The sequence below is a fragment of the Schistocerca piceifrons genome, chromosome X, assembly GCF_021461385.2.
Source record: "Schistocerca piceifrons isolate TAMUIC-IGC-003096 chromosome X, iqSchPice1.1, whole genome shotgun sequence".
Classification (NCBI taxonomy): Eukaryota; Metazoa; Arthropoda; class Insecta; order Orthoptera; family Acrididae; genus Schistocerca; species Schistocerca piceifrons.
This window is the reverse complement of record NC_060149.1, coordinates 927,604,199-927,622,527: the sequence shown is the minus strand read 5'-3', so window position 1 is coordinate 927,622,527 and position 18,329 is coordinate 927,604,199. Positions and strand designations below refer to the sequence as shown.

Sequence of the window (18,329 nt, the reverse complement as noted above, 5' to 3'; positions counted from 1 at the left end):
AGGAAATTCCCAACTGAAAAATTAAACGTAGCGTTTCGTAGAAATAGACCTATCCTTATATTCTTCTGTAACGCAGTGAACTTTATAGACTGACACATCAGTACCTAAATTCAATGCGATAAGTTTTGAGGCTCTTTTTTGGGTATATGGACATAATACGGAATTAAATACTGCCTTATTTAAGAGCTGCAAAAAAATTAAAATTCTTTATAATGCATCAATCTACAATAACCGCTAACAGTATGATGTGTGTAACATTTAAATAGTAGGCAAAAGAAGGCAGTGTGCTCGTGTTACACAAATTGTCCCTCGGAATGTTGAACTCCATCTTAAGCCGGGTTTGCAACCGGAAGTCGCAAACTACAGTTGCTATCGAAATGATTACCTCGCCGCTGGCGGCGACACAGCAAATTATATGCGGAACTCTCTGCAGCCGTCTCCACCTCTCATCAACATAGAAGCCGACAAGGACCTGCAACATTCTTCACCGTGTACGGGTTATCTCGTGCACAACTCACACCTAAAAATGCTGAACACGTGCTTCAACCCAGAGGCAAAAGCTTTATCCCTGGTGACTTAAACACGAAACACCCGATCTGAACCTCCAGGATGACCAGGCGCAGTGGCCGCGTCGTCTCACGAGGTATCGAAAGAGTCAACGCTCTAGGGTGTGGTCCACTTGAATATACTACCTACCCACATGGAATAGGAGCACCACATGTCCCGGACATTGTCATCTTTAAAGGTATCACAGGACTCATCTCAGCAGAGGTTTTCCGTGACCCTCTCATCGGATCTCCCGCTAGTGGTATTTTCAGCGACGGTTCAGCCCACTGCTAACACACAGAGATTCAGTACTGCCAGGACCAACTGGGACCGACATCGACAATAAGTTCGCAGTAACTTGAAGAAGACCCGGCTAGTATTAACACGGACTCCAGTGAAGCTGTTACTCACTTCACCGTCACAGCCAGGGAGGCTGTTCACACTGCAGCAGCATGGGACCGGGAGAAATCAGAAATTTTACAAATCATCCGACGGAAAGGCCAGCTGTCAGAGGAATGGCGCCTCACCAGACAGTGAGGGAGCAACGCTCGCACTAATCTTCTCCACCGACACACTAAAGTGGGCCTAACGGACCACAACAACAGACTCAGGCCCGATAAACTTGGGACGCTACAGCGGGATGTCTACGTGGGACGCAGTCCGCATCTTTGGCAAGAAAAGGCCAACACTGCCACCACTCACAACGCCAGCTGGTAGATGTATACACCTACAGACAAGGCGAATGCCTTGGCTGTCGCATTTGAGGCGAACTTCCGTCCACTGCAGCACGCTATGAAACACGCTCACGTCCAGATGGCTGAAGAACGTGAAGACACAGAACAAGAAGCCATCACAGCACCCGGAGTATATCAGTGCCTGAGAGCACTCTCCAACAAGAAAGCTCTGGGACATAATGAAATCGACGCCAAGACACTAAAAGAATTGCCCCCAGAAGCCATCGACTATCTCGCCTGCACTTTCTCCTCCATACTGCAGCAAAGAGTCTACCCCGCGGCGTGGAAGCAACCTGTCACTGTCGTGGTTGCCAAAGCCGGCAAACATCGGGCAGACACGAGGAGCTATGGACCAATAAGCTTCCTGCCAACAGTGGGCAAGGCCTTTGAGCGCATTCATCTTCATAGAACGCCACGGCACCTTAACCGAGAAGACGTCTTTCCTGCAGAGCAATTTGGCTTCAGGTCTTGACATTCTACAGCTGCTACTCCAGGTAGCAGAAGAGGCCACACAATTCTTTAACAACAAGGAATACTATGGAGTAATATTCTTAGCTGTCTGTGCACATTTGACAATGTCTGCATTGAGGGCTCTGGTACAAGCTGCACACATAAGGAATGACTGACTCATTGGTGAAGCTACTCGCTGATTACACCGAAGGCAGGAACTTCGCCATCAGGACTCTTCACAGTGAATCAATGCCCCAAGATGTACGTACAGCAGTACCACAGGGGTTGGTAATAAGCCCTGTCTTATATAATGCCAGCAACGTTGACCTCCCTACGTCGCCACGTCTACGCCAACGACACCTAACTCGTCTGCCGGAGTCGGCGATCGAACGTCGTCCGGGGAAACGTACAAACTGTCTGCACTGACATCGGACGATGGGCAACAGACTGGCACATGGGTCTTCTTGCTCCAAAAAGTCCAGCTCTGCTACTGACTAGGAGGCGTCTTCCGAACATCCGTAACATCCTAAAGAGTATCTCCAGAACTTTAAAAAATACTGAAACAATCACTCACAAGACAGATTTTAACACCTCAAACATCACATATACTAGATGTCAAAAAAGAAAAACAAACCACTGGGAAGAGTAACACGGGGAATTTCACAGACTTAACAATCCTCCATCAAAACACGCAATCAATAAAAAATAAATTACAAGTATTAGAAGTTGAGCTCCATCTTTGAACTGCACAGTAGTTTGTATTACTGAGCACTAGTGTAGACACACAGAAATCCAACATGTAGTATTATCATTGTATGAAAAAGCAAATTCTTACTGCAGAACTACTTCAAGGGGTGGAGGATCATGCATTTATTTCAGAAAAGGAACACAGTGCAAATCAAGACATGACATCAGTACCGTAAGTGAAGAGAAACACTACGAAATATCAGCTATTGAATTAACAGGGCTTGATATCACCAAGAAAATAATCATTTTGTGTGTGTATGGATCTCCCAGTGGTAGTGTGGAAACTTTTTTCAATAGGTTAACAGAAGTTCTAGATACAGTCTCAAGTACAAAGCTCAACATAATTCTGTGTTGGACATTAACATCAACACTAATATCATAAATGACTCCAGCAGCACCTTCATAAACATCCTTCAAAGTTTTGGCATGTCCCTGTGGTCAATGGTGCAACAAGGGTTACCACAACGACTTCATCAGTAATTGACCATGTGACCACAAATATGGACAGGGAAAAATGTGATGTAGCTGTAAAAGATCTCGGACTATCAGACCATCTCTGTCAAATAACAACAGTAAAATGAGGCGTCGAATCATTCCCTAAACTACGAGCCTACAATCGACATCTATCAGAAATCAAAATAAAAGATTTTTCAAAAGAACTAGAAAAATAAATCTGGGATGAAGTGTATAAGGAAACCAATGTGAATATGAAATTCTCTAAATTCTCCACATTGTTTAAATTGAACTTTGAACAGGCATTTCCAAAAGTATGCATGTCTGTGTCAACATCTCACAAAAACAGATGAATAACAGCAGGTATTAAGATGTCCTCTCAAACACTTAAACACATCAGTTCCATGAAAAAGATTCGCAGTGATCCAGAATTCTTAAATTTCTATCATAGATACAAAAAGATCTATAGGAAGGTGCAGATTGCTGCAGAAAAGTCATTTAATGACAAAATAATATACAATGCAGAGAATAAAAGCAAAGCAGTCTGGGATGTTATAAAAAAGGAAACGGGGAGAGGCAAACAAACGCAGAATAATATACTGCTAAAGGAGAGGGATGAAGTAATAAATGATCCACAGCACTTAGAAAACTATGTGAAGGAGCATTTTTCAAGTATTGGAGAGAAGTTACAGCAAAAATTCCACCAAACAAATATAACACCTGTAAATAATGTTGCACTAAATACAATGATGTTACTTCCAACCACAGAGAATGAAGTCAGTAAAACAATTCAAAAACTAAAAAATAAAAAGTCAGTAGGCTTAGATGAAGTACCAATGTGTGTACTGAAACAATGCATAGGGGTTATACAAGGCTCCTTACCAAACATAATAAATGAATCCTTCATATCAGAGACATTTCCAGAGCATTTAAAACAGTCAAGAGTTGTACCTTTGCTTAAGAAAGGTAATGCAGAAGACATAGAAAATTACAGGCCCATTTCCCTGCAGTCATCATTCTCAAAAATAATAGAAGCAATTATGAAAGAAAGATTAATGAATCACCTGAATAAATACAATCTTTTAAGTGAACCACAGTTTGGTTTCCGAAGTGGCAAAAATACGGATTCAGCCATAGTAGAATTCACAAATGCTGTACTTGATGCTCTTGATAAAGGTGAGTTTGTCGCAGGCATATTTTTGGACCTTTCAAAGGCGTTTGATACACTTGACCACAAGATTCTATTAAAGAAATTAGAAGCATTAGGAATAAGAGGGGTAGCTAACGACTGATTTCGAGCATGCCTAACAGAGAGGGTACTAACAGTAGAGATAACACATACTTCAAATAGATCCAAACATTTATTAAACCACTTATCAGAACCAAAATACATTAATATAGGGGTTCCGCAAGGTAGCATATTAGGCCCAATAACGTTCCTGATATACATCAATGACTTTCCCAGTAGTGTTACTCATGCTGAAAAAATACTCTTTGCTGATGACAGCAATATTATTGTCTTTGAGAAAACAAGAGAACTCCTTGCCGAGAAAGCAAATGAAACTCTCAAGGAAGTTTATGATTGGTCAATAAGTAATAAAGTGACATTGAACACAAAGAAATCTAATGACGTGAATTTCAGTTTGAAGCGGAAAAATGACAATGTTAAATTAAATGTAGATGGCACCTCTACAGACTGTGTAACAAATGCAAAATTTCTAGGAATGAATATTGATTCTCAGTTCAAGTGGTGTGAACACACAAAGGTACTTGCAAACAGAATTTCATCAGCATGTTATGCCCTTAGAATCCTATCATCAGTGTGTAATATGCAGTGTCTTTTAGTTACATATTATTCATATGTACACTCAATTCTTAGCTATGGAATTCTTTTTTGGGGAACAAATGCACAAAATATGAACACAATTTTCAAACTCCAGAGAAGAGCCATAAGAATAATAACCAAAAATTCTAGTAGAGCTCATTGTAAAGATCTGTTCAGAACACTGGGGATTTTAACTGCACCATGTGAATACATTTACCAGTCTGTTGTAAACATCAAAAATAACATTGGTAATTACTGTACAAACAGCTCTGTCCATGACCATGCAACAAAAGATAGACTCAGCTTACATTTACCAAGAAAAAATAAACATAAAACTCAAAACAGCAGTTTCTACCAAGGAATAAAACTGTACAATAAATTATAAAAAGAGATTAAAGAAATTGCCAAAATCCACCTATTTAAAAAGGCAGTTAAAAAGTACATGTAATGCAATACATTTTATACATTGAAGAATTACTTAGCTAAAACAGAGTAGGGGTTTGATAAAAATGTTATGAAAATAAATAATAATAATAATGATTATAAAACATCCAACATTCCACATAACACCTTCACTTTATGTTTTTTTTCCTTCTTTTTCTCCTTTCTAGAAATACAGGGCTATTACAAATGATTGAAGCGATTTCATAAATTCACTGTAGCTCCATTCATTGACATATGGTCACGACACACTACAGATACGTAGAAAAACTCATAAAGTTTTGTTCGGCTGAAGCCACACTTCAGGTTTCCGCCGCCAGAGCGCTCGACAGCGCAGTGAGACAAAATGGCAACAGGAGCCGAGAAAGCGTATGTCGTGCTTGAAATGCACTCACATCAGTCAGTCATAACAGTGCAACGACACTTCAGGACGAAGTTCAACAAAGATCCACCAACTGTCAACTCCATTCGGCGATGGTATGCGCAGTTTAAAGCTTCTGGATGCCTCTGTAAGGGGAAACCAACGGTTCGGCCTGCAATGAGAGAAGAAACGGTTGAACGCGTGCGGGCAAGTTTCGCGCGTAGCCCGCGGAAGTCGACGAATAAAGCAAGCAGGGAGCTAAACGTACCACAGCCGACGGTTTGGAAAATCTTACGGAAAAGGCTAAAGCAGAAGCCTTACCGTTTACAATTGCTACAAGCCCTGACACTCGATGACAAAGTCAAACGCTTTGAATTTTCGGCGCGGTGGAGATCATGATCAGCAAATCATGTCATGGCCTTCACGCTCTCCCGACTTAACCCCATGTGATTTCTTTCTGTGGGGTTATGTGAAAGATTCAGTGTTTAAACATCCTCTACCAAGAAACGTACCAGAACTGTGAGCTCGCATCAATGATGCTTTCGAACTCATTGATGGGGACATGCTGTGCCGAGTGTGGGAGGAACTTGATTATCGGCTTGATGGCTGCCGAATCACTAAAGGGGCACATATCGAACATTTGTGAATGCCTAAAAAAACTTTTTGAGTTTTTGTATGTGTGTGCAAAGCATTGTGAAAATATCTCAAATAATAAAGTTATTGTAGAGCTGTGAAATCGCTTCAATCATTCGTAATAACCCTGTACTTACCTACAGGCAATGCATAGCACAATACTAACATCTCTTCCTATTTCTGAGCTCAACATCTCATTCATTATGGAGGGATGCTGACTCAGTTTTTCAGGATAGCAAATGGGTACAGAAAATGACCCAGAGATCACCAGTGTGTGTGTGTGCGTGTGTGTGTGTGTGTGTGTGTGTGTGTGTGTAGTGAGTGAAGTGTTATGAAACAATGTGTGTGTAGTGTGTGCAGTGACTTATAGTGAGATATGAGTGAATAATGTGGCATTACATTATTTAATACGTTATTTGTAAAAAAGTATTGTATACCAGGAGCAAATCTAATTATTGTTTCTAACTAGAAGTCTGTAAATATATGTGTATACAAATTAACTTATTTTAAAATGATCTAAATTTGTAAATACTTTGACATGTCCTATATCCTTGTAAAAAGATATCTTCGGATGAATGAAGCTACTACTACTACTACTACACTCTTCAACTTGCCGTTCGATTCAAATCAACTGTAAAATACCTTGTGTGACTTTGGACCGATGACCACCACGTCGATGACGTCCATAAGAAGACGACCAACAACCTTTATCCGCTCATAAACGAGCGTTTAGCTCTCTCCACTGCTTGTGGTTTTCAAATTTGTAGGTCTTCCATCCGGCCTGTAATGGACTTTACTTGTCCTGTTTGGTGAATAACTGCGAAGACTCATCTCACCAAACCACAATGCCTCCAAAACAAAGCTCTATGACGGATATGTTATGTACCAAGGAACTTCCCAGTGGAGTGTCTACACTATGCAGCAGATGAGAATGTGGTGTCACCGCCAGACACCACACTTGCTAGGTGGTCGCTTTAAATCGGCCGCGGTCCATTAGTACATGTCGGACCCGCGTGTCGCCACTGTCAGTGATCGCAGACCGAGCGCCACCACACGGCAGGTCTCGAGAGACTTACTAGCACTCGCCCCAGTTGTACAGCCGACGTTGCTGGCCATGGTTCACTGAGAATTACGCTCTCATTAGCCGAGACGATAGTTAGCATAGCCTTCAGCTTAGTCAATTGCTACGACCTAGCAAGGCGCCATTTATCCTTTGCTATGTATCTAATGAAGCATGTACAGTAACGAGACCAATGTTCACCAATTGTGGATTAAAGTTAAGTATTCCTGCAGCTACGTACTTTTCTTTATAGCATTCATTACGTATCCTGTTTCAGACCTCACGCCAGCCTGCGTGAGTTTAAGCGCGTGCCTTTCGGTTACCCGTCACTGTGAACTGGCTGTCAAATCAGTCCACAACAGAGAAACTCGGACTTGACAAATTTAAAGAGCACGCAATGAAGTTTGACAACAAGGCGAGAACTTCCCAAAGCCCTTTGGTCCGCAGCTTTCGAAGGCGCAACGACGTTGCCGACCGCTACACGCGGCTCGAGGTGCTGCTTGACAGGCAGAGAAGCTGAACTCGCAGTCAAAACCTACTTCTTAGCCCAACGCGGACACATTCAAACACGAGAAGCGATAAATGAACAATATGACACTGAATAGTAGGCAATACACATCCAGTTGCGACAGCACTATTAGTATAGGGCAATATCCCCTAGAGACGATGCTTGCTTGGCCTTAGAACGTATGGGAAGGCGTCGTTCTGTTTCTACATTTTTCACAAGTCTTAAAGCAATACTTCGATCAGTTCCTAAAGATTAGTTGTTTATGCATTAGAGCGTTAAATGAGGCACCATACCATACCACTGCTGTCCGCAGTTCGTGGTCTCGCGGTCGCGTTCGCGCTTCCCGAGCCAGGGTGCCGGGTTCGATTCCCGTCGGGGTCAGAGACCTGCCTAGAGATGACTGGGTGGTTGTGTTGTTTTCATTATTTCATCGTTATTGATGAGAGGGGCGAGACTGGACTGAGCAACAGTTGGGAAATTGTACGGGCGCTGATAACCGCGCAGCTGGGTGCCCCACAAACCAAACATCATCATCGTAACTCTATTGCACAATTTACAGTTTTTCTATTATGTCCTCTAGAAACTGTACGTTCCCTAAATTAAACACTGTCTGTAAATTCTCACAAAGATTCATGCCGTAACAGTACAGTCGATTCTTCATTAACTACACAGTTTAAACAAAATTCGTTTAAGAAAGGGAATATATTAGTGATAAAAACAAGTGTAATTATATTTCTATTTATGAAATACATATTAAGCTTAAATATAGACATCAATTTTGTTTCGTTTTTGTTTTCTTATATGCGAAACCCAATAGTTACTAGCCGCATTTGTCTTTGTTACGTCTACATATGGATCTGATCTGCTTGCATAGCCACGGTATGGATTGTTTGGACTAACACGAGAGCGATGAAACTTGAATAGCGCGGTGTAAACAACTCATGCTGCCAACTACACCCTGCCCCGTATACGTCAGAGACCTTGTTGTTGTGGCGTGTCGATCTCAGCATGGACTGTGTGATGTTATCTGTGTCATCTGTCATTCGAGCGAGGTTAGGGAGGTGGAACATATATGTGGTACGTGAGGAAATGGAAGGTGTGATAGATGAATAGTGAAGAGAAAGGAGGCGACGAAAAGCGTGAGTAATGATTTATTAATCGAATCACATTTCAGTATGTGGGATCAAATTAGAATGGCTGTGCATTAGAAATAGCTTGTGTTCGAAGAGCTTTCAAAGGACGTTTCCTTTCATATGTTTACATGCTGTAGAAGCGTGTATAGCGAAGTAATATACTGCTTCAACAAGTTATTATGTAAATTTTGCGTAAGAAGGGTCAGACACTGAATGGTAGTTACACCTTTTATACTTAAAAGGTGTTTCATTGCAGGATGACCTGACTTCACGGAAGAAAAGTGAACTAATAACTGTATGTGTGGTAGGATACCAAATGTCAGGCGGTCCGTACCACCCCTCTGAAAATCCGGGGTCAGAAGGAGCACCTGGAGATGGTGCTCTTCAGCCACGCAATCCACTACTGTGTTTCCTATGTGATGACTATTATAGTGAGCCATGTTTGCTTGCTTGTTACCACACCTTCTGTGCAAGATGTCTAAGAGGGAGAGATGCAGATTCAAAAATATCGTGCCCATTATGTGGGTAAGTATATTGTTTTGTAGCGCCCAATAGTTATATAGTTATAGAAATCTTTTTCTACTTTAAAAACTTTTTTAGTAAACATTTTTGAGGTTTGGCATCATGTTCTACCAGTATGAAATTAAAGTAAATTTTATGTTGTATTAGTGTGAGTGGATTTATAAGGTATATTGTAAATGTGATACTTTAAATACTAGAAGTGCCACATTCAGTAACATTGTTGTTACTGATCTGCCTAATGAGGTAATAGGAAAAAAAACTCTTGGTTATATAGAAAATGTTCTGTGAAGCTGAGATTTTTTGTTGAGGTTTTAACAATGTTTGATACTACATTGTGGCTGGTATCATTCTAGTGGAAATAGATCACCACTACCCCAGGTTTATTGACGGAAAAATTGCTAGTCCTGTGGTATTAAATCATTGTAAAACTTGCCATTCCATATTAACCAACTTTATACAAGTGATAAACTAAAACCTTAAATTTTCACAGGCAAGCTTTTGTCTGTAACCACCAATGATGGTTTTTCATTTAGGGTGTAAGGTTTTAATGACTTCATAAATTTAATGGTGCATAGTTGAGTTTAGTTTGTCAAAACTACTTAGAATTTTCATGCAAAGTGTAACAGATCCATTCAGTTTTCATTTTGTTCTATGATGATAAATAACTGTATTGCTGAAGAGTTTTTCTTCTATTAAGGGATAACTGTAACTGGCACTAACATTGTGGATTTTGTTAACGTTTAGTTCTGTTAAATAATTTAGTAGGGCTGCATTAGGGGACCTATACTAAATTTGCTGTCAGTAGAGCTTGAGCAGATAAACTACAAAGTACCACACTTACCAGAAGTTGTATTAGCAATTTTGAAATGTTATTACTATATAGTTGTCTTCTGATTTTTCAGAAGCTGATGTCTTATTTCTAGAAAGTTAATTTTACTTAGTTATGAAAGTAGTTTTGTAAACTTGTGTTTGTGACCTCCCTAGGCAATGAATTCATTGTTGATTATTTTTCTGCAGTGAGTTTTGCATTTTCTCTAACAATATTTCAAAAACCTGATCACCAATAAGTTAAGGTGCTTTAACTTTAAAGAATTAAACTGCCATTATCAGGGTTAATGGTATTAGTCAGTTAATGGCATCATATAGCCATTTTACAGCACTGACTTTCCATTTGTGGCTATTTTATAATTGGAGTGCTCACTTGATATTCCACTAGAAGAGCACATTTTGCAATTAGTCATGTGCTCACATAATAAATGGATGTTGCTAGTGCCACATTATACATGTTTTCTGTTTGTCACAGCTATCTATCTTCTAGGAAAGGCTGTCAAAATCTTCATTTTTATTCTCCCCAAATTACTTTAGGGTACATTAGGATCATGGATAATCTAAGGATGACATGGTGAAAGGTAATGTTGCAAGATAGTACAACAGAAGTATTATCAGTATGTCTTCATGTTTAAGATTTAAAAGATCAGTAGTCATTTTATGATGAAGTCACAAAGGAGAGATTAGGGGAAGGATTTAAGACACTTTTGGTCCAGATTCACCCCAAACCTAGCCTCCCCTTGGCTTTGAAAATGCTGCTCTTCAGTTGCTTCTTTTGTAGAAAATGGCAGTCTTCATTGTTTAAAATATTTATCTATAATGCTGAGAGTAGAAATTGTGATATAGGGAAGGAATTAGCTTTAAGGAAATTCCCATCCAGTGCCTATAGTAAAATGAGTACTTTATACCTCATGATTTCACTGTTGTGCTGAGTGACAGGTAATTGTTGTTTATCCTGGCATTCACAGTAATCATTTAAGTTATTTATTTGCTTACTACAATTTCCTTAATGGATAAAAAATTTCAAGATGTCAAATACTTTCATATTTGTTAAGCAACAAATTTGCTGCTTGGTATACTTGCCAGAGCGACTGAATTAATTCAGGAGTCACTCACTGTATGGTGTTCTCATGTTATGATTATTGCAGATAGTGATAAGAGAATCACGTATCAATGAAAAGTCCTGTACAAATAACCAGTAAAATCTGTGGACAGCTACTGTCTGATAAAAGTAACGAGGCACTATTAGTGGACATCAGTGTGATGTGTGCACCCTTTGCCTTTGTGACAGCTTGAATTCTGCTGGGGACACTTTGTGAGGTGTGTGATTTTTTTGTAGAGGAATGACAGGCCTATTATTCCTAAAGAACGAAGACCAGAAAAGGTACTGATGTTGGACACTAGGTTCTGAAGTCAACCTTCTCCCATCCCAGACATGTTCCGTTGGGTTCAGGTTGGGACTCTGGTCAGGTCAGTTCATTGCAGGAATGTTATTGGGAAAAAATTCTGACAAAAGCTGTTTTGCGAGAATGCATTATCGTGCTCAAACAACCAACCATTCTCCGTATGGTTCCTCTACTGTACGCAGTACACAACACAGTAAACTGTATTCATATCCTTCATTTAGTGTCTTAAGTCCAGTAAGGGGTCCACACCTCCAAACCATACCACTGCCTTCTTTGTATGTCTGTGTCAGCAATACTTATGGTAGCAACAAATTTTCTCCAGAAATTTGCCAAACTCACTCCTCTATAGGATTACCACAGAGTATAGTGTGTCATCACCCCAAATCTATAGGTTTCCAGTCAGCCACTGCCCAGTGGCATAGCTCTTTAGACCACCACAGTCATTGCTTAAAATTGACTTCAGAAATGCTGTTTATGAGGAGCTCTTCAGCCATTGTATGCCATTTATTTTTATTTTTTTAAACTTGCTGAGTAGTCATTGCTAGTTGGACTGGTAGTAACACTTCAAAACTCAAATGATTCCTTCTGCTGGTATCATTTGATTTGTTTAGTCACACTTTCAGTGCTTGACAGGCCGTGTTCTTTAGTACATGAGGTTCGTCTGGTCTTTGATTGGATGTGGTTGTTCCAGTGTTTCCACTTGTCATATCACCTACAATTGACTTTCGTAGCTTTAAAAGGATTGAAACATGTTGAATGAAATGTTGCTGCTGGATTTATTACTCGGATAACATCCAATGGCTGGTTCACATTGTCATTGAGATCCCCTAATTGACACATTCTGCTGTTAATGCTTCTGGTGGGTCTGCCACTTGTGACATCTTGTAGTTAACTCTGAATTATGTAGGTGTGTCTGGTTACTTTTGATCGAGTAATATATGTTAAAAGTTATGATGAAGCAATGTATGGAGTCTGTTGCCTAAGCCATTAGCTGCTGGTGCTGACACTGGGAGAATTCAGTTGTACTTACTAAAACTGCTCCTATTAGTTTGAAGAAAGTGAATTAGAAAGCTATTAAAGATCATTTTAAGTTGGCCAGTACCCCAGGTGTTTCATATTGTATGTGTTAGGTGCTTTGGTAAACATACTGTAGGTCAGGTGTGGTTTTAGTGCAATTGTTAATTACATAATTCCTTAACTTTATCTTTGAATTCAGTATTGCTTCTGTTGATAAATTGACAGAAATTTCATCTGCATCATAGCATCATCAACTGAGCTCAGCACTTGTAATTGTTCAGGATGTTGTAAAAATTAGTCTTGATGTAACCTAAGGAAAAAAAGTGATCACATCTGAAAAATTGGTCATAATGTGGTAGATACTCTCATAATGAGAAATTGTCATGCAAAAATTAAGGAATTTACAGTAACCTGATGGTGTACATTCTTCCTGAAAATGTCTAGCAGTTTTCATTTTCATCAGGAAGCATCTTGAAATATATTGAGGCACGGTGTGTTCACTGTTCTGAGAGAGGAAAAAAAAACTGTGCTGCAGTGTGACAATATTTCCTTGTGTTTTAACCATTGATGGTTTTTCATTACTCCAGTCTATTGCTCATATCAAATTTTTGAGTAATGTGTTGTTCCCACATGTGTGATAACAAAGCTTCAGCTCCTTTTACACTCACTCACTCTCTCACTCACTCACTCACTCTGGCACTTATGGCTGCTGGGAAGCTTCATGAAATAATGGGCTAATCTCCCTGGCCGACAGGGAGTATAACTACCATATATAGTATGAAAATTCTTATATGGTGTTAAATTTTAGAATGTTTATGGAAATCAGTATGGGTGCTACCAGTGACCGCAGGTTTTAGAACTGATTCTAGTGCATATGGTGGTCTGAATCAGTGGTGCTGTAAGTTGTCTCAATAAATTTAATAAGTCCTCAAAATACTTTTCATATTAAGACATGTTAATTCAGGTGTATCAGCTGGTCATCATAAAATACTTAAAGCCAATTTCCATAGTGGAATTACTACTGACCTCTTGTATTACATTTTAACTGGCCAGTACAGTGAGGACTTCATGTTATGTTAAGAGACAGGGCATGAGGTCCTGTATGTGAAGTGACTGAAAACACACATCGAAATCTCCACATTTCTCATTCTTTGCTATGTGAAGCTCTCCAAATTGATGAGGTCCAGTCCACTGGTCATTTCCCCAACACTTGTCACAAATCATGATCTCCATTTTGATGTCTCTTGTATTGTTGCTGCATTTGTAAATAAGTTATCTTTATTTCTGAGATGTTAATGAGGCTTGAGACTAAATTTTTGCAACTTAGTGTAGGCTGACATGTTATATTATGTATTTTGAGATTTAGAATACTATATACTAATCAAATGAGAATTGTTAACTTTTGCTCAGATTCAGATAGTTCTTATTCATGTGGATGTCTGTAAGGGAATAATTAAAGTGCACTTGGAACACTTGAGTTTTTCTTTATTCTTCAGTATCAGATTTTAGCTATTTAGATTTATTATTTTATATATTTATCTTTTTAAATTTTAATGTGATGAGCTGTCTTATACTTTTGTGAATTTTTGTTAATTTGTTTGTGAAATAAATTATTTGCTATGTTTCTTTTTGTTTGCTTCACTTTAATTTCCTTGAGATGCCTGATGCAATTCTTTCCCACCAATTCCTTACTGTTACCGTTTCTATATGCTTTACAAATTTTAAGCAAATGCATTAAGAGTTACTAATGACAACAAAATTGCTTAAATTTAAAACGTGTAGGTACTTCAGTGTGCTAAATGGTTTTGTTTCATTTTACATCAATTACTTAGGAGTGAGATCTTGAAGTAAGATTTTGCGGGCCCAGAAATCTGAGAGAATTTGGAAACATTCTTCGTACAGGATAAAAAGTAGTAATACAACAACAACAAAATTATTCTACTAAATAAATCTGCTACTTAATGTAAATTAGTGTGTACAGAATTTCAGCAGCCCAGTAAAATCTTCAGATGCTCAAATAAGTCATTCTTTAACAGTAAGGTTGCACTTAAACATGAGAGCTGGTTATGTTGCCACTGTAAAAATGAATGTGGTGTTGACAAGTGGCATTAAATCACCTAACAGCATGAGTGATACTACCATCAGAAAGTTACATCAGTGTTAGCAATGAATGACTAATGCAATGTTGAGCTAATTTAATGAAATACAGAAATATAGACCTCAAAGTTAATTTGTAATGTGGGGAAGATGATGATGTCAACTGAAAGAGCATGTTAAAACATATTTGGAAGCATGATGCATGAGTTCTAGTAAAGCAATTATTACTTTTTGTTCAGTTGTTTTCTGCACTTGGTGTTAATGTTATGCAATGGTGTAAAATTTATGGCATGACTACTGTATTGTCATTGGTGAGATTCACATATCATGGGGAACTGTTTGGCAAGGTGATGCATACTCTCTTCTGCAAGTGTGTGTGTGTGTGTGTGTGTGTGTGTGTGTGTGTGTGTGTGTGTGTGTGTGTGTGTGTGTGTGTAGTTTGATTTGAAGAACAACCTATAGCCTGTCCAAGAAAATATCACGAAGTGAAGTTGAAGTAATTTAATGGAAACCAGGGAAACTCTTTCTTTGAATCGAACGTCTCGTGTATTTACAGTGTGCTACTTAACTAGAAAGGGTTGTGACAGTAATGAGGACTACTTGAAGCACACAAGGGTGCTAATAAAATGTTTGTGCACGGTCATACAGAAAAACATCTGATAATTACTTTGTCGTAAATGGAAATGTTTAAAAACATTTATGCATTTAAACATTATGAACTAAGAATTGGTTGTCTGGAGTGAAGTATCATAACTTTTGGTTACTGCAGATGATTCATGATAAATGCTGTTCTGAGAAGTTATTTGTAGTGTCATAAACTGCAAGAAATATAAATTCAACTGACACGTCGTAAAAGGTTTGTAATAACCCTTATGACTTACTTCAAAAAATGAAACTGGATTTTCTGTGTTTAGAAACTGAAACAGTTTACATCATATAAATAATTTGAATTTATCAGGCAAAAGCACTAGACAGTTTTCACATAGTCTATCTCCACATAACTTTCTCCATGGGGTGCCACAGTATCCTAGCACTAGCCCTGCAGCCAGAGAAATTTGCCTGAAACTGAGAACTGCAGAGGCCTAGTTATTGGTATGGCCTTCAAAGTTAGATCCCAACAGATGAACCAGAAAATTACAGTGTTGCACTTTGTCCTGTGCACCTTAACCATTCACAACATAGCTGTAAGAGACAGTGACACAAGCAGGTGTCACTTTATTAAAAGGCACAGGACTAATAACTGTCCAGCTTCTCAGGCAGCATGGTGAGTAGACATCTGCAACCTTGCAGACAGAGCACATTACTTTCTGTGATAGAAAACTGACACTACCATAACAGGATGACCCTCTGCTATAACATGTTCAGAAAGTGAACTGGTTGTGTGGATATCTTAGATGGTTAGAACAATTGGAGTTGGCCTGAATTTTGTGTATGTCCTGCTCTGCACAGGACTTCCCTCACTCAACTGTTTGGGCCTTGGAGGCTAGTGTACGAAGGGTAGGTCTGGCAAAGTCCCTATTGCCAAATGAGAGTTCATGAGATGTTAAAGCATATCAGATGTAGTGGACAGGGGGAATTCTCACAACACTGGGCACAGCCAGCTACTCTTGTGTCTGCATTTTGGTGCTCCAAGTGTGGTAAAAACAAAATTGGTATTGAACTGAATAACAGAGTGCTAGATTATTAGGATATCAAAGGTGTGAAGAAAGGAAGAGGATGAGATAGAGCTTCAATCAGCAAATTTCTATGTGGCACAATTTGTACTAAGTAACTTTCATTATAATTTTGAAAAATTAAATTACTGCTACTAAAGGAATCTGATAATAGTTAGAACAGTACTAGAAATAAGATACTAATTAAAAATAGTAAAAACTTTGTTTCAACAGTCTAATGCAATTTTACATCTTACGAGATACAATGCAAATTTAATGGAAAAATGGTAGAAAAGCGACATTAGTAGTGAGCTTCGAACTTAAATATCAGGAATGATAAAGGAGGCATTCTAGTGCAATTTGCTGAGAACAAAGTGTACATCCTAAACACATTTTTTCAAGATCAACCTTTGCAGGAAATGGAATTAAAACTGTGATTGACTGTGTGCCGTCAAAGAACACATTTTGCAGTGTGTCTACCTTACACCTGATTCTGGTTTTCTGCTCACAACAGGTAAAGAAAATTGGACACTGTCCAATTCACTGATTAATAAAATATGTATGAAAGGGAAATGCCAATTAAAATTAACTAATTTAAGCCACTAGAGAATAAAAAACTGTGGCCTCGTGAGAAATTGTACAGTAACAGATATTATACTGGAAACAGCTTGAGGTGAAGTAAAACTGAAGCATATTTGGCTGTCGTGTCTTTGAGGACACGACAGAGATGAAATGCTAGAAGTGTGTAAAACGTTCCATAGAATTAGCTAAAACAAAAGCATTCAGAAAAGTTTGAGATGTCTGATAGTATCGGAGAATAAGGGGGGTGTTGGATAGCAACCAGAGTACAAAGAAAACGAAACACATTTGGGTTTGGTAGACATAGCACACCAGTCACATGGCAGTTACAACTAACTGGGAAACCATACTAAAGGTGTCTAGAGATTTATCAAAACTCTATGGTGGACCAAAGAAACACCCTTAGGTGAGACTGAGTGCTTTCTGCAAGTACTACCAGAAGAATGGTAAGCAATTTGGCACAGAGAGAAACCACTTGGAAACAATGGAATACCTAAAGAACTATAGTCACATTATGTATTTTTCTTTGTATGTAAGATTTTTACAAAAACTGTTACCAATTTAGAACCAGTGGAAGAAAAGCTGCCCTTATAAGTAGTACAACACATTGGATCTTCTGCAGTTTGTATGGGTTTTATAGACTATAAGAAAATATTTGACTATAACAGTAGGTCTTGAGAACTAACGAACAGTCTATCGACGTCAGCTTCAATTTTATTTCAGAGCAAGAAGTTGAGCAAAGGGACTAAGTTTCATCAAAATTGTTTCTTGATGCCTTGGTGGAGATCTGCAAAGCATTGAAATGAGATGGAGAAACACACACAGATTTTGACAGCCTTTGGTTTGCAGGTGTCATTGTAATTTTGTTATCTAGTATGACTTATGCAGAGAATGGAGGAATTGAACAGCACAAGTACAAAATTATGTGGGAAGATTAATTACAATAAGACCAAAATGTTACAATGAGTAAGCCGGTGGGATAATGGTTAAGGGTTAATAATAAAGTTAGAGAAGTAGTTAAATTTGTATACTTAGGAAAAACAATCAGGTGGTGGACACTTAAGGAAATAACTGAGTGAAAATGATTTGGAGTTAATTTATGAACATGAATGCTTTATTCAGAAGTGAATACCCAATATGACATGAACAGAAAGTCTACAACCAGTGAATACTGTCATTGTTAGCTAATGGAAGTGACAAAGATGTTAACTTAACTGCTCATATAGTGTGTGTGTGTGTGTGTGTGTGTGTGTGTGTGTGTGTGTGTGTGTAATTCTGTGTTGGATTCCTCATGTCAAGACCAGTCGTACAGGATGCCCTAATGGATAAATGGATGG

General features: G+C 38.7%; 1 protein-coding gene across 1 annotated transcript in view; it reads left to right on the top strand.

Annotated features, from left to right (window-relative positions):
- The first annotated feature begins 8,780 nt into the window (after positions 1-8,780).
- Positions 8,781-18,329, top strand: part of LOC124722970 — a 464,760-nt gene continuing 455,211 nt past the window's right edge. The window contains exons 1-2 of the mRNA XM_047248137.1: positions 8,781-8,897; positions 9,134-9,416. Of these exons, the coding sequence (XP_047104093.1) occupies positions 8,864-8,897; positions 9,134-9,416 (317 nt within the window). The 5' untranslated portion in view covers positions 8,781-8,863. The remainder of the gene's footprint in view (positions 8,898-9,133; positions 9,417-18,329) is intronic.